General features: G+C 48.1%; 1 protein-coding gene across 1 annotated transcript; it reads right to left on the reverse strand.

The window, feature by feature from the left end:
• Nucleotides 1-274: 274 nt before the first annotated feature.
• Nucleotides 275-27,058, reverse strand: zgc:101858 (uncharacterized protein LOC449555 homolog). Its single transcript, XM_038782162.1, has 5 exons — nucleotides 26,944-27,058; nucleotides 19,657-19,726; nucleotides 6,855-6,891; nucleotides 5,908-5,971; nucleotides 275-697 (listed from the first exon to the last, which is right to left on the reverse strand). Exons 2-5 carry the CDS (start codon nucleotides 19,700-19,702, stop codon nucleotides 539-541), a joined length of 306 nt encoding a protein of 101 aa, XP_038638090.1. The 5' UTR covers nucleotides 19,703-19,726; nucleotides 26,944-27,058; the 3' UTR covers nucleotides 275-538.

Below are 27,058 nucleotides of genomic sequence, written 5' to 3' on the forward strand. Positions count from 1 at the left end.
TGAAATAGTCAGGTCTACAGACATTTGGCAGGAGAACCAAGAGGCTGACCCAAACAACAACAGCAGCTAAAACATAAACCAAAATCAGCCAGAGCACAAAGCAGCTGCGTAAAGGGATTGACTGACTTGGGGCCCAAAGAGTTGAAGGGGAGCAGAATAAGACCTGTCTATGCCTGGTTTGAAGGTCTTAAACTGGAGACTGCGGAAAGGGCCCTGAGAAAGAAGTAATTCAATCACAATTTGTGCCAAACTGTGATGAAAATAAAACAACAGCTTCAGAACAGGAGTGTTTGCATTTTATTGAGTTTGATCCAACTGACAGGAGACATTGAGTGGAATGGAAATGCTTCCAGCCTTGTTACACTTTGATCTGTACCCTGCAGTTTCTCTGGAAATTGTTCAAAAATGTCACAGATCCAAAAACCTGGAAAGCCATTTCCTCACCAGTGATTTCAAATCGATGAACCTGCACGAACACCTACGTGAACGGGTTCCATATCTCCTCCTTTGGGATCCAGTCTGTCACATGTTTCTTCGCTCACCGAGGGCACATGGCATGGCGCCCACCATCCACCGGCAGTGCAACACCAGTGATGAAAGAGGCTGCATCAGAGGCCAAGAAGGCGATGGCTTGTGCCACTTCATGCACCTCTCCAGGACGCCCCAATGCATGGGTCACCTTGCATTTATTCAAGAACTGAAAGGAAAAAGCTGCGGTCAGAGCTGGCATAAACACCCAGAATTTCACCCCTCTCTTGAATCAATAACTCATTCACCACTGCAACTACCCCTGCTGCATTCAACCCCAGGGGATGTTACAGCAGTGAGGGCCATAAAAAGGGGGCATGACCTTTGTCACTTTGATGCAGCTATACTTCGATTCTGGCCTTCAAGATGAGTTGCGCTGCCTAGATCTTTGTGAGGGGAAGCAAGGGAGTGAGTAGCCATTTCTATTTTCCGGCATGCAACTCAAGGGCACCAGAGCAGATGCTCCAGTGCTCAGGAGGGCTTGGTGGGGGGGGGGGGGGGGGGGGGGGGGGGGTAATTGGCAGGCGAGTTGTGGAAGCAGATTAATTAACGCCGTTCAAAAGGCATCTTGCAAATACATGGGTAGGATGGGTTTGGAGGGATAACGCACTAAGAAGTGCTTAGGATTTTGGCCAAAGGTGGTATCATGACAAGTACAGACTTGGAGGGCCAAACTACCTGTTCCAATGCTGTATTGTTCTTTGTTGACCTCTTGAGTGCCCCCCTAACACCTCCAGGATAAAGTCTTGCTCTTGGTTCTATGAAGGTCACTTTAACTTTCTTCGACTGCCTGTGAGCAGCCTCGAGCTTCACAGCTGAAGGCTATTGCTCATGGTGGCCGTTGTTTAGAAATGTGAGTAATTCCAGCTGCAGGATGTGTTTGCTGTTGTTGAGAGCTTGTTTCCTGCTTGCTGCTGCCTTTTCTGTTTGCCTGCTGTCTCTTCCCCTTGGGCTTACTTGCTGCTTTCTGGATGGAGAGAAGGAAGAAAGAAAGTAGTTGCCTTTCGATCGTTGCTAATAACCAGAACGGGGACAGGGAGGCAGTGAAGGCTGTAATTAGGGGAGAGATTAGGGCAGCACAATGGTTTGCACTGTTGTTTCACAGCAACAGGGACCGGGTTCGATTCCCACCTTGGTTCACAGTCTGTGCAGAGTCTGCATGCTCTCCCAGTGTGTGCTTGGGTTTCCTCTGGATGCTCCCGTTTCCTCCCACAAGTCCCCAAAGACGTGCTTGTTAGGCGAATTAGTTATTCAGAATTCGCCCTCAGCGTACCCGAACAGACGCCCGAGTGTGGCGACTAGGGGATTTTCACAGGAACTTAATTACAGTGTTAATATAAGCCTACTTGTGACACGAAAAGATTATTACTTTTATAGCCTACAAGGTGAGTAGAGACAAGGAAGAGGGGGCGGCCAAGCAACAACTAATCAACTCCATTCTGGAGGTCAACAGAAAGTACTCCGAGACCCTAACCGTGGAGCTTCTGGCGAAGAGGCTACAAATGGACTTTAGCCTGCTATCCACCAGGAAAGCAGTGCACCAACTCCACCAGACACGAGGGACCTTCTATGAACACTGAGAAAAGGCTGGCCACCTACTGGCTCACCAGTTAAGAAAGTCGGCAGCCACGAGAGAGATAGCACAGGTGAAAATAGCAGAAGCAGACTGGTAATCGAACAAAGAGGTCAACCGAGCGCATGAGACCTTCTACTGGGGACTGTACACCTCAAAACTCCCCGGCAGAGACGCAGGGATGAAACGGTTCCTCAATGGACTGGACATGCCAGTCGTGGGGGGGGGGGGCAACAGGTGAGGGAACTGGAAGCACCAATAGGACTGGGAGAGATCATGGATCAAGAACTGCGTACCAGAGGTGGTCGCAGAGGACCAGATAGGCTTTGTCAAGGGTAGACAGCTAACTTCGAACGTCAGGAGGCTGCTGAATGTAATTTTAAAAAAATTTAGTACACCCAATTACTTTTTTCCAATTAAGGGGCTATTAGCGTGGCCAATCCACCTACCCTGCACATCTTTGGGTTGTGGGGGCGAAACCCACGCAAACATGGGGAGAATGTGCAAACTCCACACCGACAGTGACCCAGAGCCGGGATCGAACCTGGGACCTCGGCGCCGTGAGACCGCAGAGCCAAAATGCTGCCTACTGAATGTAATAATGACCCCATCCGGGGAGAGAACACTGGAGGTGATCGTCTCCCCAAAAGCAGAAAAGGCCTTGGACAGAGTCGAATGGAAGTATCTCTTTGAGGTACATCTCGGGCTACAAACTCAACCTGGGCAAGGGTGAGGGATTCCCGGTGAACCCGAACGGGGGAGGGACAGAGCTGGAGGGTCTACCATTCAAACGGGAGAAGCTACTGGTGGGCACATTCTAGCTGATTAAATTGATACCAATCAATGCAGTCGAAACGGTAGTTAACAAGAACTGTGGTTTTAATCAGCTAGAATGTGCCCACCAGTAGTTTCTCCTGCACTGAGAGGCTGTCCCAGATCGATGGGTTATATACCTTCTCAAAGGGGCAGAGGCACAGGCGGAGCCAACAACAACATCAACACAACAGTAACAGTGAGTAAATACAATAATATATACAACAGCCGTGAGTAAATACAATAATATATACAACAGCCATATTGATCAAGGGCAGCACGGTAGCATGGTGGTTAGCCTAAATGCTTCACAGCTCCAGGATCCCAGGTTCGATTCCCGGCTGGGTCGCTGTCTGTGCGGAGTCTGCACATCCTCCCCGTGTGTGCGTGGGTTTCCTCCGGGTGCTCCGGTTTCCTCCCACAGTCCAAAGATGAGCGGGTTAGGTGGATTGGCCATGCTAAATTGCCCGTAGTGTCCTAAAAAGTAAGGTTAAGGGGGGGGGGGGTTGTTGGGTTACGGGTATAGGGTGGATACGTGGGTTTGAGTAGAGTGATCATTGCTCGGCACAACATCGAGGGCCGAAGCGCCTGTTCTGTGCTGTACTGTTCTATGTTCTATGATCAACATTGTATTCCATCCGCCAGACCCTTGCCCATTTACTTAACCTATCCAAATCCCTCTGCAGACTTCTAGTATCCTCTGCACTTTTTGCTTTACCACTCATCTTAATGTCGACTGCAAACTTGGACACATTGCACTTGGTCCCCAACTCCAAATCATCTATGTAAATTGTGAACAACACTGGGCCCAACACTGATCCCTGAGGGACACTGATTGCCAACCAGAGAAACACGCATTAAGCCCCACTCTTTGCTTTCTATTAATTAACCAATCCTCTATCTATACTACTACTTTATCCTGAACACCATGCATCTTTATCTGATGCAGCAACCTTTTGTGTGGCACCTTGTCAAAAACTTTCTGGAAATCCAGATATACCACATCCATTGGTTCCCCGTTGTCTACCGCAGTGGTAATGTCCTCAAAAAATTCCACTAAATTAGTTAGGCACAACCTGCCCTTTATGAACCCATGCTGCGTCTGTCCAATGGGACAATTTCCATCCAGATGCCTCGTTATTTCTTCTTTGATGATAGATTCCAGCATCTTCCCGACTACCGAAGTTAAGCTAACTGGCTTATAATTACTCGCTTTCTGCCTACCTCCTTTTTTAAACAGTGGTGTCACGTTTGCTAATTTCTAATCCGCCGGGACCACCCCAGAGTTTAGTGAATTTTTGTAAATTATCACTAGTGCATTTGCAATTTCCCTAGCCATATCTTTTAGTACTCTGGGATGCATTCCATCGGGGACAGGAGACTTGTCTACCTTTCGCCCCATTAGCTTGCCCATCACTACCTCCTTAGTGATAACAATCATCTCAAGGTCCTCATCTGTCGTAGCCTCATTTCCATCAGTCACTGGAATGTTATTTGTGTCTTCCACTGTGAAGACCGACCCAAAATGCCTGTTCAGTTTTCAGCCATTTCCTCATCTCCCATTATTAAATCTCCCTTCTCATCCTCTAAAGGTTCAATATTTACCTTAGCCACTATTTAAAAATATATATATAAACGTTTACTATCTGTTTTTATATTCTGAGCAAGTTTATTCTCATAATCTATCTTACTCTTCTTTATAGCTTTTTTAGTAGCTTTCTGTTGTCCCCTAAAGATTTCCCAATCTCTAGTCTCCCACTAATCATTGCCACTTTGTATGCTTTTTCCTTCAATTTGATACTCTCCCTTATTTCCTTAGATATCCACGGTCGATTTTCCATCTTTCTACCGTCCTTCCTTTTTGTTGGTATAAACCTTTGCTGAGCACTGTGAAAAATCGCTTGGAAGGCTCTCCACTGTTCCTCAACTGTTTCATCATAAAGTCTTTGTTCCCAGTCTACCTTAGCTAGCTCTTCTCTCATCCCATTGTAATCTCCTTTGTTTAAGCTCAAAACACTAATGTTTGATTTTACTTTCTCACCCTCCATCTGCATTTTAAATTCCACCATATTGTGATCGTTCCTTCCGAGAGGATCCTAACTATGAGATTATGAATCAATCCTGTCTTATTACACAGGACAAGATCTTGGACCGCTTGTTGTTCCCTCGTAGGTTCCATTACATACTGTTCTAGGAAACTGTCACGGATACTTTCTATAAACTCCTCCTCAAGGTTGCCTTGACCGACCTGGTTAACCAATCGACATGTAGATTAAAATCCCTGCAACAGTAGTAGACTCGCCAACTTTAAGGGCATTTAAGTGGTCACTGGATAGACATATGGATGAAAATGGAATAGTGTAGGTCAGATAGGCTTCAGATGGTTTCACAGGTCGGCGCAACATCGAGGGCCGAAGGGTCCGTACTGCGCTGTAGTGTTCTATGTTCTATGATAATTGCTGTATCATTTCTCCATGCAAGTTATTTATTTGTTTATTGCCCGCCCCACCGTAATGTTACTATTTGGTGGCCTATAGACTACTCCTATAGTGACTTTTTCACCTTACTATTCCTGATTTCCACCCAAATGGATTCAACCTTATCCTCCATAGGACCGATGTCATCCCTCACTACTGCCCGGATGTTATCCGGAGTCAAAGGTCAAGATGGGTCTGGAGGGAGAAAACAGACGGGAAAGGTAGTTACGGCCACAATCAGTGCAGCCATGACCTTTTTGAAGTTGTGGAGCAGGCCCGAGGGCCTGAACAGCAGCCCCTTATTTCTCATGTCGCTGTTTCATTCTTACTCGAGCCTGTAACTCAACAATCCAAATTCTGACACCAGACTGCCCTCCCAGAGCAGTGCACCCTATCCAGAACTGACTTAGGTAGTTTGATTATAGAAAGAGACACAACTACAGTCATGTGCGAGAATGACTATACTAAATGACTATCTGAGGCCTAGTACTCGTCTGACACCAGTCAATAACTCACCTCAGCATAATCCCCTTCACTCAGGCCAGCTCGCTTATGGATGTCTGTCACAATCACTCCAGGACTAGAACGAAAGAGGATAGTTTGAGATAATTCCACAGTAGATCACACACACGCAGACACACAGTCCTTCATACACACACACACACACACACACACACACACACACACATCAGGATTCTCCATTGTGAGTCTGTCTCGGTCCCACTGCCAGCGAGGACAGAGAATTTGGCGCTCAGCCAAATCTCAATTCACTTCAGCGGGAACGGAGAATCCCGCCGGTATGAAGGAACAGAGAATCAAAGTGACTGTCGCTCACGCACACTCTCTGTCAAACTCAAATGTGCGCTTGCACACTCTCAGGCACGCTCACACACAGTCCCCATTGTCAGTCTGCTTCGCCAACGCTGCCAGCAAGGACGGAGAATTTGATGCTCAGCCAAATCCCCCTTCACTGCAGCAGGAAAGGAAAATCAAAGTGACTATCACTCACACACATTCTCTCACACGCATACCCTCTCTTGCACAAAGACAGATGCTGAGGCTGAAACCGGGAGGTGTCTTGTTGAACTCTCACGGTGCTGATTCAGCTGGCCTCATTATCCTGGGTGGGCTGAACAGGTTAGCTAGTGCGCCTAGTTCATAAAATTCATATGTATAAGGGCCAGAGGCAGAGAACCAGGCTTAGCTAATGCACAGTGCAGTCGAATGGCAAACGTGCTCAATGTCGCAAATTGTACATGAGATGGGGCAGGTGGGCAAGGTAGTGCAATGCCTGGGCATTCAGGAAGCCTGTACCCTGGCACTGGCAGCACCTCCAAAGGAAAAGAGGGGGGAAACGAGTGAGCTCACGCGCCAGAGGAAAAATGTTGATTCAACTCTGAAGAGGATGTGTTCATCCAGATCAGAATGGAGATGAGAAGTGAAATACCGGCTCCAGGACTCACCTCACAGCATTGACTCGAACCTTCTTGGGGGCCAGATCTACAGGTAGAGAAGCAGAATGAGGTGTTATGTCCAAACATTAACTGGTTTAATTCATACAACTAAACTATGTACAGCTATCCATGATTAGGAAGCGCACTGGTGAAGCCTTGACACCTCTTCTAAGCATGTGCATCAGACATGCTATTTACACAGTCTCATACATTAACGCTGACAAACTCTAATACTACGTCACTCCCAATCTTTCTCCATACAATTCACATTGATATTTACAGACTACCTCACCTCCAGTCCACAGTTTCAATCTGTCAGGAGGCTTCGTAACTCTCCCTGATCGCATTCTTGTCAAACTTGGAAAACCAGACTTGACATGCATGTTCTTGAGAGTTGGAGTATCAGGTTCTTTCAGACTCGATGGACACGATCTTCCCAAAAGGGAATAAAGTCCTTGCGAGCGCGTTTAGCCGCGTGCTTCCGGCACTCCAAAGTGCCGAGAAAAACATGGCTATTCAACACGACTCACTTTGAATAAGGGGCCTAAATGGGGAACGCGTGGCAGAGGCCACATACAGCCTCTAACTCCCCGTTGTAGCGAGGGATCAGGATCCATGAACAGTTGCTCCTTATCCACCCTGTCCATGCCCCTCGATCAGATCATCTTTCAGTCTCCTATGGTTTCAGGAAAACGCAAGCCTATCCAACCTCTCTTCATAACTTAAATGTTCCATCGTGATGAATCTTCTCTGCACTCCGTCCAATGTAGAATCACATCTTTCCTATAATGTGGCAACCAGAATTGCTCACAGTACTCCAGCTGTGGCCTCACCAAAGTTCTATTCAACTCCAACATGACCTCCTTGCTTTTGTAATCTATGCCTCGATGGATAAAGGCAAGTGTCCCATTTGTCTTTTTCACCAACCTCCCACCTTCAGAGATCTGAGGCGGTAGGGGGAACACAGTGGTAGCACTTGTGTTTCACAGTGGCGGGACCCGGGTTCAATTCCGGCCTTGAGTGACTGTGTGGAGTATGTGGGTGTGTCTGCGTGGGTTTCCGACAGGTACTCCGCTTTCCTCCCAGTCCAAAGAAGTGCAGGTTAGATGGATTGGCCCCTTAGTGTCCAGGGATTGCAGGATTGGGGTTGCAGGGGGTGGGCCTATGTAGGGTGCTCTTTCAGAGAGATGGTGTAGACCTGAGGCTGAATGGCCTCCTTCTGCACTGTAGGGGTTCTATGATCTGTGTGCAAACACACCAAGGTTCTCTTATTTCTCGTCAGGCCGTTCATTGAATACTTCCTTGTCAAATTTCCCCTTCCAAAGTGTACCACCTCTCACCTTTCAGGGTTAAATTCCATGTGCCACGGCCTCCAGTGCGGCATGTAATGGAGCAGCTGCATGTGAAGGAATTCCCACCAGGGATCATCATCTTTTTCTCGGAACTTACACCCAAAACCTTCCAAATCGTTAGTTTAAGCACCCCACAGCAAGGGATGTGGAATAGGTGTCAAACTAGACACCAAAAGGAAGAAGGAATAACTTTAAAATTGGAGACCTCGAGTGAATGGAGGGAAAATAAAATGGCGGTGGAGGTGATCACAGCGCCAGGGGCCACCAGCAACAACCCCCACCCCAAGATTCTGGCTGCTGAATTATAGAAATGAAATGAAAATCACTTATTGTCACAAGTAGGCTTCAAATGAAATTACTGTGAAAAGCCCCTAGTCGCCACATTCTGGCGCCTGTTCGGGGAGGCTGGTACGGGAAGCTGCGCCGAGAGGTTTTGAGTGATCACGAGAAGGCGATTAAGGCGTTGGTTTCCTCAATTTGAGGGCCCTGGCCAAGGTGGATGTGGTGGTGAAGCAGCAGGGTGCGGAACTGCAGGAGGTAGGGGTTGTTCTATCGAGACAGAGCGACCAGATTGCTTGCCGAGAAGTGCAAATGGTGAAGGTGGCGACCGATAATAAGGGGCTTGAAAATTGGTCGGGAAGACAGAATTTGAGGGTGGTTTGATTGCCGGAGGGCCCAAACCAACAGAATTACTAGCTCTCGGAGCACTGCTCCTTCCTCAGGTGAATCTGAGAAAGGAGCAGTACTCCGAAAACTAGTGATTCAAAACAAACCGGTTGGACGTTAACCTGGTGTTGTAAGACTTCTTACTGTGCTCACCCCAGTCCAACGCCGGCATCTCCACATTATGACAAAATTACTGGTGGAGGTGCTCTGGAAGATGCTGGGGGAGGAGTTCCTCCTGAGCTGGATCGAGCCCACAGGACGTTGAGACAGAAGGCTCGTGTGGGGAGCCATCTTAGGTCCGCAGTTACCCGGAAAAGGAAAACATTTTAAGATGGGAAAAGGAACACCGGAACAGCAGATGGGAAGGCCATGGGATGTGATAATATTAAATTGTCGGTTCGGAGCTTGCAAGGAGGTGCACAGCTTTTAATAAGGCCAGGGCAAAACTGAATCATAAGAAAATTTGGTTTGGCATGGTATACCCCTCAAATCTTTGGATGACCTATGAGAATGAACACCATCACTTGAAGGCTCCAGAGGAAGCTGAGGCATGTATTCAAAGGAACTGACTGGGGTTGAAATAATTGTATTTTATCTGAGAAACAGGTTTGTAAAAGGGGGAGGGTCGTTTTTGTTTTTTTTCTATTTGTTTATTCATTCTCGTTAATGGTGAAGCTTACTGTTATTGCTGTTCTTTCAATAAATTTAGAGTACCCAATTCATTTTTTCCAATTAAGGGGCAATTTAGCGTGGCCAATCCACCTGCACATTTTTGGGTTGTGGGGGCGAAACCCACACAAACACAGGGAGAATGTGCAAACTCCACACAGATAGTGACCCAGAGCCAGGATCGAACCTGGAACTCGGCGCCGTGAGGCAGCAGTGCTAACTACTGTGCCACCGTGCTGCCCAGTTATTGCTGTTCTTACTTGGAATTTAAAAATAGATTTTGGGCAAGAGGGGCTGGTTTGGTACTTTGGAATTTTGAGGTTTGTAAGGAACCCATTTGTGAATCCTCGTCAGACTCCTGTTTCCCTTTTACTTCCTGTTCTGTTGGCTGTTATACTTCCTGCACTTGGGGTTTGCTGGAACCTAAAACCCAATAGCAGGATGTGCTCTGACATCAGAGATTACCCATTTTGACAGGCTTGGCCCGCAGCCTATCGGCTCTCCTAGAATTCCAGGACAACCGCTGTTGTCGATTGAGATTGGTGGAACCCTTCAGACGCTTCCTGAAAGACAGGCAAGCTGGCTCTCAGGTTTCAGTTTGTTCTGAGAAGGGAGTTTGGCAGACGCCTGTGAAATATCTAGCCCAGAAAGGCTGAAGTGAGCAGGACATTCTCTCTCGCAGTCCTGTGAGAGGTTAACTTCTGACTGAAAGACTGAAATCAATAGGTCTGTGAAAGTTTAAATCTTTGTTTGAAAGGCTGGCGATTAAAATACTATCCAGCCTGGCCTGCAAGTGTATCTTTTCTGATTAAAAGGCTGGGAAGCTGAATCGGATTTTCCTCAACTGGTAGCCTGTGTTTAAAGACCTTTCTCTCTGCAGTCAGTTTCTCTCTGCAGTCAGTTCAACCTGCGGGAGTTTCCAGTCCAGTGCCGCTTGCAGGAAGAGGGAGCTGTTTAAAAACCTAAATACCTATTTAAAATTCTCAGGTGTCTCTAATATTGTCTCAGTGAGTCAGAAGAGCCAATCTGGTGGAGGTCATTCAACTGAAAGTGACTCCCCAGAGAGAATTATACAGCCTGTGAGTTCTAATTGAAGACAACCATTAGAAGATTCAAACCACGGTGATTTTAACACTTTGCTACCTTGGAAAATCGCCGGATACAAAGATCACTACCTCAGCAGCAAACAACAATCTCACACCCTTTTAATCCGTTATTTTCAACCCTTTCCTTATCCCCACCCTGTGTATGTCATGTGCATCTGGGTGGAAGGTGACACAGGGTTTGGGGAATAATTAGATTTGCAGACCATTGTTCCATTCTTACCATTATATATTCATCTCGGACTCTGGTTTCTTTTTTCCAATTAAGCGGCAATTTAGCATGGCCATTCACCTACCCTGCACATATTTGGGCTGTGGGGGTGAGACCCATGCAAACATGGGGAGAATGTGCAAACTCCACACAGGCAATGGCCCCGAGCTGGGATCAAGCCTGCGTCCTCGGCGGCGTGAGGCAGCAGTGCTAACCACTGCACACTGTGCCACCCCTGACTCTTAATATAAATAAACCTTTTGTGAATATTTTACTTACAAATCTGGTGCCTGTAACTCATTGGAGCAGTCAAGGGTCAAAGTTCTCATGAAAATACACAAATTATTGGTTAATTTAGTCTGTTGGGATTCCGGGGTCTGTGGGGCTGGAAGTGACTGTGCACTCGCCCAGGGTTGTTGTAACAGGCTATTAAAAGGTTTCATACGTGCAGGTTACTCCGCTAGCTAGATTAATTTGTTAACGGACATGAAGAGTTGGAGTTATTTACGGCTCATATAAGGGGGGGGGGGGGGATTAATTTAGTTTGAGCTTGGGGGTTACAGTAATGGCATGGTTAAGGTGTGGCAAGGGAGAGTTTGGAGTTTTGTATATAGTTTACCTGATTGTTTGGATGTGGTGTTGGTGGGTGACGGGGAGGGGGTCTTTTGTTTGTCAGTTTATGCTGGGGTATCTGATGGCCATCTTGGATGGGTCTGTTGTCAGCCCTACCTGGAGGGTTTCTGGTCTCCTCACGGGGCTGGAAAGACTGGCTCCAGTAAGAGGAGGGTGGACATCCCCGATTCGGCTGGTCACACGGAAGGTGAAGAGGTTTAGTTTCCCGGTCAAGAGATCTAGGGTGTTTACACACCTTAGGATGTTAAAAGCAAATGTGATGCTGTTGCAGAAGACCCATTTGCAGGTTAGAGACCAAATAATGTTCCAGAAGGGCTGAGTGGGGCAAGTGTTTCATCCAGGGTTCGATATGGGGTACTGTGATCCTGTTCAACGGGAGGGTAGTTTTCTCGGCGGGAAGGGTTTTGGCAGACCAGAATGGCATGGTTAGTAGGCTGTTAGCGGACGTACCGCAGGTGCTGGTCAACGTATGTGCCCCAAAATTGGGATGACACAACTTTTATTAATCGGTTGCTGTTGGTGAGCTGATAATGCATGGGGACTTTAATTGTGTTTTGGATCCCTGACTGGATAAATGGAAGCCTAAGGTGTTAAATCCTTCTTGGATGGCAAAGGATCTGTTGACCTTCATGGAAAAGTTGATCCCCACCCGGGGGACGTGGGATTTTTCATTCTTCTCAGGTTCTATTCCAGAATTGACTTTATAGTTGGCTCGGGCCCCACTCAGCGCCTCCTTTGGAGGTCTGATACTTTGCTGTTGACGGATGAGTTTTTGCTAGAGTCTCCTGGGTCGTCGGGGAATTTTTGAGCTTTAATAGGAGTGAGATTTCCCCTTCCACACTAAGGGAGGCGTTGATGGTGGTCTTTAGAGGGGAGATTATCTCCTTTATGTCGCATAAAGAAGAGCAGAGAAGCAGAGGTTGGCGGATGCCATCTTGGAGGTGGACCGTCAATACCCGATCAATCAGAACTACTGACTAGCAGGAAGAAGCTACAGTTAAGAGTTTGGGCTTCTATCAACAGACAAGGCGGTACGCTTGCTGTGACATTCGAGGGGGGCTCTTTATGAACACAAGGAAAAGGCCAGTCGCTTGCTGGCACACCAGCTGAGGCGGCCTCTCGGCAAATTGTGCAAGTTAGGAATGGGGGGGGTGGGGGTAGACTGGTTTCCACCCCAATTAAAGTTAATGGGGCGTTTGAAGCGTTCTATCGGAACCTGTATGGGTTGGAACCCCGCAGGTTGAGTCCTCAATGTCAGAGTTTTTAGATGGTTTGGCCTTTCCGGTAGTGGAGCAAGAGAAAAGGGAGGAAGTGGAAGGGCCTCAGACTCTGAAAGAGATTGAGCTGGTATGGGATTGATGCAGTCGAGGAAGGCGCCAGGACCGGACGGGTTCCTGACTGAATTTTACAAATTGTTTGCCGGGTTGCTGATACCAGTCCTGGTTGAGATGTTTGAGATTCTCTGACTCGGGGGACGTTTCCAGAATCTGCCGGCGACGAACACCTTGATATTGAAGAAAGATAAAGACCCGGTGGAGTGTGGGTTGTACTGCCCCATCTCTTTGCTGAATGTGGATGCAAAGTTGCTAGCGAAGGCCTTGGTGAGGCGCATGGTATCCTGCCTCCCAGGGATCATATCGGAGTAGCAGATGGGATTCATCAGCTGTCGGCCAATGTCCGAAGGCTGGGGTTCTGTCCCCCTCCCCATCCCCTGAAATGGAGGTAATTATTTCTCTATATGCAAAGAAGGCGTTCAATAGGGACGTGGGAACAGGCACAAGACAGGTTTTTGCCCTGGCTATTGTGCCCTGGCTATCGCACTGAGGTCATCCACAAAGTGGAGGGGTATAGATAAGGTGCGGGGGAGGGGGTAGCATCGGGCGAAGGGTGTCCTTACATGCAGACAACCTGTGATGGACCCCATCTCCAGTGCAGAGGAGATAATGAAACTGCTCGAGAGATTTGGCTCCTTTTCGTGGTACAGATTGAATCTGGGTAAAAGCAAAAGTTTTCTGGTGAATCCTCTAGGAAGGAGAGCCGACCTAAGGAAGTTGCCTTTTTGCCTGGTCAGGTCCAGTTTGCGTTATCGGGGAGTTTGGATGGCTCACAACTGGGCCTTGTTACAGAAGCTAAATTTTGGGGTCTTGGTTGAAAAAAAATGGGATATCCTCCCGCTGACTTTGGCTGGAAGGATCCAGTCGATTAAATGAATATCCTCCCAAGATTTCTGTTTTTGTTTCAGTGCCTTCCAGTTTCTTTGCTTAGCCTTTTAAACAAAAAACAGGAGTCAATATGATGGGCCGAATGGCCTCCTTCTGCACTGTAAATTCTATGATCTTGTCTTTTTTGGGCGGGTAGGACCCCGCAGATCCGTCGGGGATTTTTACAAAGGAATAGACAATCAGGGTCCCTAACGTTACCCAACCGGTTATATTATTGGGTGGTGAATATTGAAAAGGTGCGGGGGGTGGTGTAGAAGTATGGAGTCCATGTTGGGGGGGGGGGGGGGGGGGGGGAATGGAGACGAGTGACTATAAATGCATCAGCTTGAGGGCATTGATTACAGCTCCCCTTCCGCTTTCCGCAATGAAATGGACTGCCAATCCGGTGGTGATGGCCACCTTGAAAATATGGGGACAATTGAGGCGGCAAGTCAAACTGGGTGCTATGTCAATGTTGGCTCCAATCTGTGGAAACCATTGTTTTACTGCAGCGGTTTTTGATTAATCCTTCGGGGTTTGGAAGGAGGAGGGGTTGGAGAGGCTTGCTGATCTGTTTGTTGATGGTAAGTTCCTGAGTTTGAGGAGTAGCTGGAGAAATACAAGCTCTCAATTGTTAACGAGTTTTGATATTATCAGGTACAAAATTTTGCATGCAAGGAGATTGCTAGATTTAAAGAAAGTAGGAGTTGGGCCAGGAACACGAGGGTGGGGAGTGGAGCGAGGCTCCGTATAGAGTCAACTTTACCTCTTCATGCATTCGGCTTATCCTGGTACAATTCAAGGTGGTGCTTAGGGCGCCGAATGAGTGGGTTTTTTGCAGACGTAGGGGATAATTGCCGGGGTGCTTTGAGGAACACTGCCCATCACACACACACACACATGTTCTGATCCTGCCCTGGGATTGTGAACATTGGGGTCTTCTTCTTCAGCACCATGTTGGGAATTCTTGGGGTTGACTTGGAACCATGCCCTGGGATCTCAAACTTGCCAGAGTTACAGACAGGGGCGAGGGTGGATTCTCTTGCCTTTGCTTCCCCGATAGCCCATAGGCGAGTCTTGTTTAGCTGGAGGTCCTCAACCCCGCCCAGTGCAGTGACTTGGCTCAGTCACCTGATGGAATTTGTGTTCTTAGAAAAAAAATCAAAATATCTAATGGGGGGGGGGTTTCTAGCTGAAGTGGCAGCCCTTTCATTCCTTTTGCAGAGAGTTGGATCAGATGCAGGGTGGGGGGCATTAGGGATTGGTTGTTGTTTCTTTTGTGTTTGAGGGGGGTGGATGAAAAATTTAAAATATTGTTAACTGTTGTTCACATATGGTTGGAACGGTGTTAATCAGAAACATTGTTAACAAAATATTTTTTTAAACTGCAATAGGGATGTGGGTGGGGGACGGGTTGGGTGGCAGGTGATATTTTTGTATATGGTATGAATCTGCCTGAATATATGTATGTTTATAAACTGAAAATTTGAATTAAAATACATATTTTTAAAATTCCACCTGTCACTTATTTGCCCATTTGACCATCCCGTCTATATCTTCCCGTGACCCAAGACACTGAACCTCACTGTTAACCACCTGGCCAATCTCTGTCATCCGCAAACTTACTGATCCTACCCCCACATAGTCACCTATGTCGTTTACATAAATAACAAATAATAGGAAACCCAGTTTTAAAAATAAAAGGCTAAGCAAGGAAACTGGAAGGCACTAAAACAAAAACAGAAATCTTGGGAGGATATTCATTTAATCGACTGGATCCTTCCAGCCAAAGTCGGCGGGAGGCTATCCCATTTTTTTCAACCAAGACCCCAAAATGTAGCTTCTGTAATGAGGTCCAGTTGTGTACGCCACTGGACACTGGCTTCCCGTCACCAAAGCAGCCGTCTGTCATCGTCGTCTGCTCTTATAACAAAGAAAATTTTCAATCCACCTTATCAAATTATGCTGTATCCCACGTGCATTTGCCTTCTTTTTAAATCTCCCATTTGAGACCTTGTCAAAGGCCTTGCTGAAATCCATATAAACTACATGGTGGTGCAGTGGTTAGCACGGCACCAAGGACCCGGGTTCGATCTCAGCCCAGGGTAACCATAAACAAACTACATCAACTGTACTACCCTCACCTACACACCTGGTTACCTCCTTAAAAAATTCAATCAAATTTGTTAGGCATAACCTCCCTCCACCATGCTGACTATCTCTGATCAAACCTTGTCTCTCCAAGTGGAGATAGATTCTCTCCCTCAGAATTTTCTCCAATAGTTTCCCTACTAATGACATGAAACTCACTGGTCTGTAGTTCCTTGGCTTATCTCTACAACCTTTCTTAAATAATAGCTGTTCCTCTGGCACCTCCGCCATGGCCAGAGAGGAATTAAAAATTTGGGTCAGAGTCTCTGAAATCTCCTCCATTGCCTCCCACAGTAGTCTAGGACACAATTCATCTGGACCTGGGTACTTCCACTTTTAAGCCTGCCAACACCTCCAATATCTTGTCATTCCTTGTCAATTTTCTCAATAATTTCAGTCTCTCTCCCCGAGATCCATACCTACATCCTCATTCTCTTGGATGAAGACAGGCGTGAAGTATTACACCGTATTAATATCCTCTTTCTCCACCCTTGTTGGTCCCTAATGGGCCCTACTCTTTCCCTGGTATCCTCTTCCCAGTGAAATACTTCGACTATCGTGGTATTTTCCCTACTTTTACCAGCCAGAGCTTTCTCATATCCCATCTTTGCTCTCCTATTTGCTTTCTTAAGCTCGATCCTGCATTTTCTGTACTCCACTAATGCCCCCGCTGATTTGTGCCCCTTGTACTTGCTAAAAGTCTCTCATTTCCTTTTCATCGTATCCTGAATATCTCTAGTCATCCAGTTTTCTGGGCTTGTTGCTCCTTCCCATTACCCTTGAGGGAACATGAACCCTCCCCATTTCCTTTTTCAACGTGCCCCCCTCCCCCCACTGCTCCTCCGTAGATTTCCCCACAAGTAACTCTTACCAATCTACCTTGGCCAGATCAAGCCTTATTTTACTAAAATCCGCTCTCCCCAGTCCAAAACATTTTTTTGTATTTTTCATAGAATTTACAGTGCTGAAGGAGGCCGTTCAGCCCATCGAGTCTCCACCGGCCCTTGGAAAGAGCACCCTACCCAAGTCCACACCTCCACTCTATCTCCGTAACTCAGTAACCTTTTTAGACACTAAGGGCAATTTAGCATGGCCAATCCACCTAACCTGCACATCTACGGTTCGATTCCCGTAACAGCCTCCCCGAACAGGCGCGGAATGTGGCGACTAGGGGCTTTTCACAGTAACTTCATTGAAGCCTACTCGTGACAGTAAGCGATTTTCATTTCATTTCATTTAGACTGTGGGAGGAAACCTGGAGGAAACCCACGCACACACGGGGAGAACGTGCAGACTCCACACAGACAGTGATCCAAGCCAGGAATCGAACCTGGGACCCTGGAGTTGCAAAGTAACTGTGCTAACCACTGTGCTACCCTATTTCTTTCTCCATAACAAGCTTAAATTGTACCATATTGTCGTCACTATCACTGAAATGCTCCCCCGCCAACACCTCAGCCACCTGCCGGCTTCATGCCTCAGAATTGGGTCCAGCACTTTGTCGTCCCTTGTTGGACCCTCTACATATTGAGCTAAAAGGTTCTCCTGTCCACATTTTAAGAACTCCACTCCATATAAGGCCTTAATACTATGACTATCCCAATTAATGTTGGGAAAGTTGAAATCACTGAACATAATTACCCTATTATTATTTTTGCACACCTCTGTGAATTGCGCACATATTTGCTCAATTTCCTGCTGACTATCTGGGGGTCTATAATAAGCACCTAGCAACGTAGCTGTCTCTTTTTTATTCCTAAACTCTACCCACAAAGCTTTATTCAATGCCCCCCTCCAAGATATCTTTCCTTTTACTGCAGTAACTGATTCCTTAACTAATAATTCAATGTTGCTCCTCTTTTACCCCTTCCTCTGTCTAGCCTGAAGATTCTACATGCCGGAATGCTGAGCTGCCAATAATGCCCCTCCCTCAACCACGCCTCGTGACGGCTACAGTATCAAAATTCCATATGTCCATCCTCGCCCTTAACTCATCTATTTTATCTATAATACTCCTGGCATTTTATCTATAATACTCATTGCATTAAAGTAGAGGCCACCCAGCCTGGTCTTACTGCCTTGAAAGTTAATACAGCTGTATTCCCTCTGACTTGATCGCTTTATGCTGTTTCCCTATTCTTCTAACAGTCTGTGTCCCGTCCCCCGAATTAGTTTCAACTCCTTCCACCAGCACTAGCAAACCCACAAGCAAGGATGTTAGTCCCACTCTAGTTCAGATGTAGACCTTCCCATTTGTACAAGGGGCCCAGTGATCCAAGAATCTAAAACCCTCCCTCCTGCGCCAACTCGGAAGCCACACATTTACCTTTTATTTACCTGTTTCTGTACTCGCTAGCAGTAGGCACTGGGAGTAATCCTGAGAGTAAGCCTAGCTCCCTGAATTCTTGATGCAAGACCTCATCCCTCTTTCTAACTATGTCATTGGTACCAACATGTCATGACCTCTGCCTTATCGCCCTCCACCTTCAGGATACCCTGCAGCCATTCAGTGACATCCCAGACCCTGGAACCAAGGAGGCAACACGCTATCCTGGAGTCACGATGACAGCCACAGTAGCGTTGTTTTATTTAGCTGACTATAGAATCCCTTATTATTACAGTAGTCCCCCGTTATACTGTGCTCCGCAATACCACGGTTCGCGATATACGGCGGGGGGGGGGGGGCTTATGGACCCCAACTGTCAGCTTCCCTCTCCGGATCAAAGTGAGCCGGCCGCTGAAATTGACACTGCCGGCTGATTGGAGGGAGAGAGCAGCCGGCAATGTCAATTTCAGCGGCCGGCTCACTTTGATCCAGAGAGGGAAGCTGCTCTCTCACTGAAACAATCAGCCGGCCGCTGAAATTGACACTGCCAGCTGCTCTCTCCCTCCAATCCAACTTTTAAGTTTTAATGTTTCTGATTGGAGGGAGAGAGCAGAGAACACAGGAGGAGGTCATACGGGCCTCTGCAAGACCAGCATGGTCTCACATCACCCCTCCCCTCTGTAGCCCTGTATTCTAAAATTAACCCCCATCGTGGATATCCGCGGCTCGGATGCAACGCGGGTGGATGTCGTGGACCCCAACACCCGCGTTATAAAGGGGGACTACTGTATTGCTCTTCCTCACTTCTACCCCTTCTGTATAGACAGGCTGTTTGTGGTGTCAGAAGTTTGGCTCTGTCTGCGCTGCCTGGGGGAACTAGCAGCAGCATCCAAAATGGAATATTGAGCGAGATCCCACGGAACTCCCGAATTACCTGCGTTTCTCTTGGACTGCCTGGTGGTTACCAATTCAGCTGCTGTGTGCCCACCTCCCTAAACGTGTTATCCACTATGGTCTCAGATTCGCGGATGCTCCACTGTTCCAGCTCTGAAACCCGAGCTTCCAGGAGCTCTGCAGCTGGACCCACTTCATGCACACAGCTGGTCCCGGGCACTGGAAATGTGCCCGGCTACCCGCATAAGAGCACAGTAAGAAGTCTTACAACACCAGGTTAAAGTCCAACAGGTTTGTTTCGAATCACTAGCTTTCGGAGCACTGCTCCTTCCTCAGGTGAAGAAGCAGTGCTCCGAAAGCTAGTGATTCAAAACAAACCTGTTGGACTTTAACCTGGTGTTGTAAGACTTCTTACTGTGGTCACCCCAGTCCAACGCCGGCATCTCCATATCATCACATAAGAGCAGGAAGAGCGTACCACAGAAGGATTTGAAAACAAGGAGAAAAACTTTAAAATCATGGCATTGCTTAACCATTGGAGTAAATAGAAAATTATTTAACTTAACAAGAAATTAGAAGAGATTTTCCAACAGGACTGCACTTACCCAGGGCCAAACATCGTGTGAACTGGTCCAGGGCAGCCTTCGACATGCAGTAGGCTACAACACCAGGGAACTGTGGAAAGCAAAGAATAAAAAACATTGTAAATTTTGGATATGTCACTGATTCTCTCTCCAGCACCTCCCCAATCTCTCCAGCACCTCCCCAATCACTCCCGTATCCGGACTGGTGAGTAATTGAACCCTCTCCCAACCTGTACCTGGGCAGAAGAGTAATTGAACCCTCTCCCCTCCTATACCTGGACAGGTGATTCACGGAGTCTCTCCCACCATGTGGGAGGAGAGACATGGAACCATCTTCCCTCCTGTACGAATCACTGAGCCTCTCCCACCTTGTAGCTAGGCAGGTGAGTCATTAAATCCGCTCACCCTTCTGTAGGTAAAGTCGCCGTAGTCCTAGATGACCATAGGCTGCTTACCCTTTTGATATGGAGAGCTGACTGGTGGAGATTTAAACTGAGGATCACCAAATGTCAGGCGAGAGACAAGGTTGAGAAGGCACGCCTTCATGAATAACCTCAGCAGGAATAGCAATTGAACCCGTGCTGAAACTTTGGTCTGCATCACGGATCAGCTGTCAAGCCAACGTGAGTTAAACCGGCCACCCTCCTTCAGTACCTGAATAGGTGAGTCACAGAGACTCTCATAGAACATAGAACAGTATAGCACAGAACAGGCCCTTCGGCCCTCGATGTTGTGCCGAACAATGATCACCCTACTCAAACCCACGTATCCACCCTATACCCGTAACCCAACAACCCTCCCCTTAACCTTACTTTTTAGGACACTACGGGTAATTTAGCATGGCCAATCCACCTAACCCGCACATCTTTGGACTGTGGGAGGAAACCGGAGCACCCAGAGGAAACCCACGCACACACGGGGAGGACGTGCAGACTCCACACAGACAGTGACCCAGCCGGGAATCGAACCTGGGACCCTGGAGCTGTGAAGCATTTATGCTAACCACCATGCTACCGTGCTGCCCGATAATTCTCCTTCCCTGTACCTGGACAGGTGATTGACTGTTCTTCTCCCCACCCTGTGCCTGAACAGCTGAGCCCCTCTTCCCTTACTGCATCTGAACCAATGATTCATCAAGCCCCTTTCTCCCTCCTGTACCTGAACAGGTAAGTTACTGTTCCTCTCCTAGCTTGTACCTGAATAGTAAGTCACTGAGCCTCACTCCACCCTTTATAATAATATAATAATAATTTTTATTGTCAAAAGTAGGCTTACATTAACGCTGCAATGAAGTTACTGTGAAAAGCCTCCAGTTGCCACACTCCAGTCGCCACAGTAACTGAGCGCCTGTTCGGATACACAGAGGGAGAATTAAGAATGTCCAAATTACCTAACAGCACGACTTTCGGGACTTGTGGGAGCAAACCTGGGAATCGAACCTGGGACCCTGGCACTGTGAAGCAACAATGCTACATGGGCAGGTAAGTTACTGAGCCCCTCTCCCACCTTGTACCCGGACAGTCGAGTCACTGATCCTCTCTCCCTTGTACCGGGACAGGTGAGTCACTCAGCCCCTCTCGCACCTACCATTTGGACAGGTGAGTAACTGAGCCTCTCCCACAACTTGCACTTGGACAGGTGAGTCCAGGGAATGTCACTTTAAGAAATGTTTGTCTTTTCAAGCGGCTGCAGTAATGTCAGTGTGTGGGTGGAGCTGTGCTCTGGCTCTGCTTTTTACTTTTGTTTTGAGCTGGAAGCTGTTTTCATTTCAGTTTTCAGTTGGTGAGCTGCAGTCAAACCAAGAAGGTGTATTTTGGTCTCTCTCTCTCAGCATGCTAAAGGCTGTCTCCAGATTGCTTGATAATTTTAACGTAAAACCCGTTTCTGTAAGGAATGCAAACCTACTGCTTTTTTGTAGGAAAAACGGTGTTTGACTTATGGATGTTGTCAGGAAAGTTACGAAGGGTTACCTAGAGAATACTGTATCTTCGGGGGGGGGGGGGGGGGGGTATTTATGTTGGTAGTTGATAAGATGTGTTCTGTGTGTTTATAAAATGTTAACTGGATTCATAGAACAAACATTGTTTACTTAGGGGCTTTTCACAGTAACTTCATTGAAGCCTACTTATGACAATAAGCGACTAAATAAATGATCTCTGTTGCATAACATCTAGAAAGTGGGCCCTCATAACCAAAATCTATTAAACCTTGTAGGCCAGGTGAACTCCATGATATACTTTGGTGTTCTCTAAACCCTAGCCCATAACATCAGTAACTGAGCCTCTTTCCCACCTTGCACCGGGACAGGTGAGTAACTGAGCCTCTCTCCTACCTAGTCCCAGGTCAGATGAGTAACGGAGCCCCTCACCCACCTTGTACAGGTGAGTAACTGAGCTTCACTCCTACCTGGTACCGAGATAGGTGAATCACCAAGCTTCTCTCCCACCTTGTACCTGGACAGGTGAGTTACTGAGCCTCTCTCCCACCTTGCACTTGGACAGGTGAGTCACAGAGCCTGCCTCCCACCTTGAACTAAATTCCCACTTTGTTCATGTCTTCACAAAAGGAAGACATGAACAATGTACTGGAAGTTCTGAGAAACACATGTTTTAGTGAGGAGCTAAAGGAACATAGAACATAGAACGATACAGCGCAGTACAGGCCCTTCGGCCCTCGATGTTGCACCGACATGGAAAAAAACTAAAGGCCATCTAACCTACACTATGCCCTTATCATCCATATGCTTATCCAATAAACTTTTAAATGCCCTCAATGTTGGCGAGTTCACTACTGTTGCAGGTAGGGCATTCCACGGCCTCACCACTCTTTGCGTAAAAAACCCACCTCTGACCTCTGTCCTATATCTATTACCCCTCAATTTAAGGCTATGTCCCCTCGTGCTAGCCACCTCCATCCCCGGGAGAAGGCTCTCGCTGTCCACCCTATCTAACCTTCTGATCATTTTGTATGCCTCAGTACTAGTCCAGAAATGATTGGGGGAAATTAATGGGATTGAAGGCGGATAAATCTCCAAGATCAGTGACTCACCTTGCACTGGGACAGGTGAGTCACTGACCCTCTCTCCCACCTTGTATTTGAACAGGTGAGTCACGGAGCCTCTCCCAACTTGTACCTGGACAGGTAAGTCACGGAGCCTCTCTCCCACCATGCACTTGGACAGGGGAGTAACTGAGCCCCTCTCCTACCGAGTACCGGGACAGGGGAGTCAAGGCGTCGGCTCTCCCACGTTGTACCTAGACAGGTGAGTTACTGAGCCTCTCTCCCACCTTGTACCTGGACAGGTGAGTTACTGAGCTTCTCTCCCACCTTGTATCTGGACAGATGAGTAACTGAGCCTCTCTCCCACCTTGTACCTGTACAGGTGAGTAACTTGAGACCCTCTCCTACCTAGTACCAGGACAGGTGAGTCACGGAGCCTCTCTCCCACCTTGTACCTGGACAGGTGAGCAACTGACCCTCTCTCCCACCTTGTACCTGGACAGGTGAGTAACTGAGCCCCTCTCCTACCTAGTACCGGGACAGGTACTAATGGGCAGCACAATAGCACAAGTGGCTAGCACTGTGGCTTCACATCGCCAGGGTCCCAGGTTCGATTCCCCGCTGGGTCACTGTCTGGCGGAGTCTGCACGTTCTCCCTGTGTCTGCGTGGGTTTCCTCCAGGCGCTCCAGTTTCCTCCCACAATCCAAAGACGTGCAGGTTAGGTGGATTGGCCATGCTAATAGTGTCCAAAAAGGTTAGGCGGGGTTATTGGGTTAAGCGGGTCGGTGCAGACTCGATGGGCCGAATGGCCTCCTCCTGCTCTGTATGTTCTAGGTGAATCATCATGCCTCGCTCCCACCTTGTACCTGGACAGGTGAGTCACTGAGCCACTCTCCTACCTAGTACCAGGGCAGGTGAATCATCAAGCCTCTCTTCCATCTTTTACCTGGACAAGTGAGTAACTGAGCCTCTTTCCCACCTTGTATCTGGACAGGTGAGTTACTGAGCCTCCCTCCCACCTTGTACCTGGAAAGGTGAGTAACTGAGCTTCTCTCCTACCTAGTACCAAGACAGGCGAGTCATTGAGCCTTTCTCCCACCTTGTACGTGGACAGGTGAGTAACTGAGCCCCTCGCCCACCTTTAACCTGGACAGGTGTATCACTGAGCCTCTCTCCCAACTTGTACTTGGACAGATGAGTAACTGCACTTGGATAGATGACTAACTGAGCTTCTCTCCCACCTTGCACTTGGACAGGTGAGTAACTGAGCCCCTCTCCTACCTAGTACCAGGACAGGTGAATCATCGAGCCTCTCTCTCATCTGGTATTTGGACAGGTGAGTAACTGAGCCTCTCTCCCACCTTGCACTTGGACAGGTGAGTAACTAAGCCCCTCTCCTACCTAGAGTTGACCAGGGAGAACCAGTGTGTGTGAATATCTGGAATTCGCTACCACAGGAAGTAGTTGAGGCCAAAACGTTGTGTAATTTCAAGAAGGGATTAGGTGTAGCTCTTGGGGCTAAAGGGATCAAGGGATATCGGGGAGGGAGGCAGGATAAGGGTATTGAACTTGATGATCAGCCAAGATCATAAGGAATGGTGGAGCAGACTCGAAGGGGTGAATGGCCTCCTCCTGCTTTTTATGTTTCTATGTACCTGGATAAGGGAGACACTGAGTCTCTTCCTCACCTTGTACCTGGACAGGTGAGTCACTGAGCCGGTCTCCCACTCTGCACCTGGACAGGTAAGTCACTGAGCCCATCCACATCTTGTATCTGGGCAGCTGAGTCATGGTTCCTCTCCGCCTCCTGTACCTAGACAGGCGAGTCATTGAGCTTATTCCCCCTCCTGTACCTGGGTAGATGAGTCACTGTTCCTCTCCCAGCTTGTACCTGGACAGGTGAGTCATTGAGCTTCTCCCCCTCCTGTACCTGGACAGGTAAGTAATTTAGCCTCTCCCCTCCTGTATCTGGACAGGCGAGTCATTGAACCTCTCCCCCTCCTGTACCTGGACAGGTGAGTTACTGTACAGGTGAGTCACTGAGCCCCTTTCCCACCCTGTACCTGGATAGGTGAGTCACTGTTCCTCTCCCCTCTTTCTCCAGCCTCTCCCCAATCACTCCCATATCCGAACGGGTGAATAATTGAACCTCTCTCATCCTGTACCTGGGCAGGAGATTCATTGAATCCTCTTGCCTCCTTACCTGGACAGTTGAGTCACTGAGTCCCTCCCCATCCTGTACCTGGACAGATGCATCACTAATCCTTTGCCTTGTGCCCAGACAGGGGCATCACTGCGCCACACTGCTCCTGCACCCAGACGGGTAAGTCATTGAGCCCCTACCCTCCTGTACCTGGACAGGTGAATTACTGAGCATCTCTCCCCCTCCTGTACCTGGTCAGGTGAGTCAGCGAGCCCCTCCCTTCCTGAACCTGGACAAATGGGTCACTGAGCCCCTCCCTAATGGAGTGTAAAAATGGGTGGCACGGTAACAGTGGTTAGCACTGTTGCTTCACAGAGCCAGGGTCCCAGGTTCAATTCCCGGCTTGGGTCACTGACTGTGCGGAGTCTGTACGTTCTCCCCGTGTCTGCGTGGGTTTCCTCCGGGTGCTCCACTTTCCTCCCACGAGTCCTGAAAGACTTGCTGTAGGTAATTTGGACATTTTGAATTCTCCCTCCGTGTACCCGAACAGGCACCGGAATAGAACATACAGTGCAGAAGGAGGCCATTCGGCCCATCGAGTCTGCACCAACCCACTTAAGCCCTCACTTCCACCCAATCCCCATAACTTGATAACCAACCACTCCTAACCTTTTTGGTCACTAACGGCAATTTAGCATGGCCAATCCACCTAACCTGCACATTTGTGGATTGTGGGAGGAATCCAGAGTTCCTGGAGGATGAAATGAAATGAATGAAAATTGCTTATTGTCACGAGTAGACTTCAATGAAGTTACTGTGAAAATCGCCACATTCCGGAGCCTGTTCAGGGAGGCTCGTACGGGAATTAAACCGTGCTGCTGGCCTGCCTTGGTCTGCTTTAAAAGCCAGCGATTTAGCCCTGTGTGCTAAACCAGCCCCTGGTTTACCCCTGGATACCCACACAAACACAGGGAGAATGTGCAAACTCCACACAGATAGTAAGAAGTTTTACAACGCCAGGTTAAAGTCCAACAGGCTTGTTTTGAACCATTAGCTGAAGAATTCATCCAAGGAGCTGTGCTCCGAAAGCTAGTGTTTCAAAACAAACCTGCTGGACCGTAACCTGGTGTTGTAAGACTGTGCTCAACCCCGTCCAACGCCGGCATCTCCACATCATCCACACAGACAGTCACCCAAGGTTGGAATTAAACCCGGGTCCCTGGCTAACTACTGTGCCACCCGTTAGGCAGATCAGGAATGCTGTAGCAGAAAGGGAGAGTGAAGGGGGTGAGAAGTAGGGGCAGTGTGACAAGTGTCAACCTCAAGAAGCAGAGCAAATAGAACCTGTATCAGAGGCTTAGGAGTGAGAACAGGGAGAAAATCAGGACACAGTTTCAAAGTCTCGACAGAACACTGGGAATATCACAATCTCAGACAGCAATCATTGGAATGAACAAAAAGCTCAAATTCATGGCCTGAATTTTGCACCTGTCACATGCGCATGATCTGCAGGTCATAAACAGCTGCAATTTCTGCTTCGGAATGTGTGGACCTGTCTGAGCAGAGTGTCAGTTATGAGCTTGATGCAGCCATGGACAACTGATTGGCATCTTCCACACAGATCAACTTCAGACCCCTGGAATGATCCAGATGCATAAATATTGAGGCCAACTGTGACCTGCGGAGCCATTGGTGTCCACCCACACCACTGGGGAAAATCTCCGGTCCAATCATGTTGCATGATATCATGGTGCCCTTCGACGGGCTGCGCCTCCTGCGATACTGGACCTCAGATTGAGTTGGTACGATCTCTGTACCCTCAAACAGCAGGATTGTTGCATGTTCTGCAGTGTAGTCAGCCTTGGTCTACCTGCTGCCCCTGCACCACCTGTAACTGCACCTCTCCTCCAACAATTCTCTCCCGCGACACTGCCTGCGGACACCTGGCCTCCTCTACCTTCGGGCCCTCTCTTCCTCCTCAGATGAGATGACCCCCCCCCCCCCCCCCTCACCAGGGGAGTACACGATCCCCATCTGCTGAAATACAGGTGGCACTGCCCCGTGCCCTTAAGGCTGCAATGGGCAGAAATGCTCAAAGAGGATTGACACAAAAGAGACGAGGCTATGAATTCCCACCCCACAAGTTCACCTTCTACACACTCACCGATCTTTGCCCGTTAACACTGGACACATTGACAATGGAGCCCTTAGTGTGGATGAGGTGTGGCACAGCCAAGCGAGTGAGATGGTAGATAGACCTGTCAGGTAGGGCACAAACA

This window comes from Scyliorhinus canicula, chromosome 21 (genome assembly GCF_902713615.1).
Source record: "Scyliorhinus canicula chromosome 21, sScyCan1.1, whole genome shotgun sequence".
Lineage (NCBI taxonomy): Eukaryota > Metazoa > Chordata > Chondrichthyes > Carcharhiniformes > Scyliorhinidae > Scyliorhinus > Scyliorhinus canicula.

What these genes read in the sequence shown, in the direction of transcription:
- zgc:101858 (XM_038782162.1), bottom strand. Translation starts at nt 19,702, where the DNA reads ATGTCGAAGGCTGCCCTGGACCAGTTCACACGATGTTTGGCCCTGG. An exon ending in CACACGATGTTTGGCCCTGG is followed by an intron (nt 6,892 to 19,656) that starts GTAAGTGCAGTC and finishes CTCTACCTGTAG; the next exon opens with ATCTGGCCCCCAAGAAGGTT. An exon ending in GTTCGAGTCAATGCTGTGAG is followed by an intron (nt 5,972 to 6,854) that starts GTGAGTCCTGGA and finishes CTTTCGTTCTAG; the next exon opens with TCCTGGAGTGATTGTGACAG.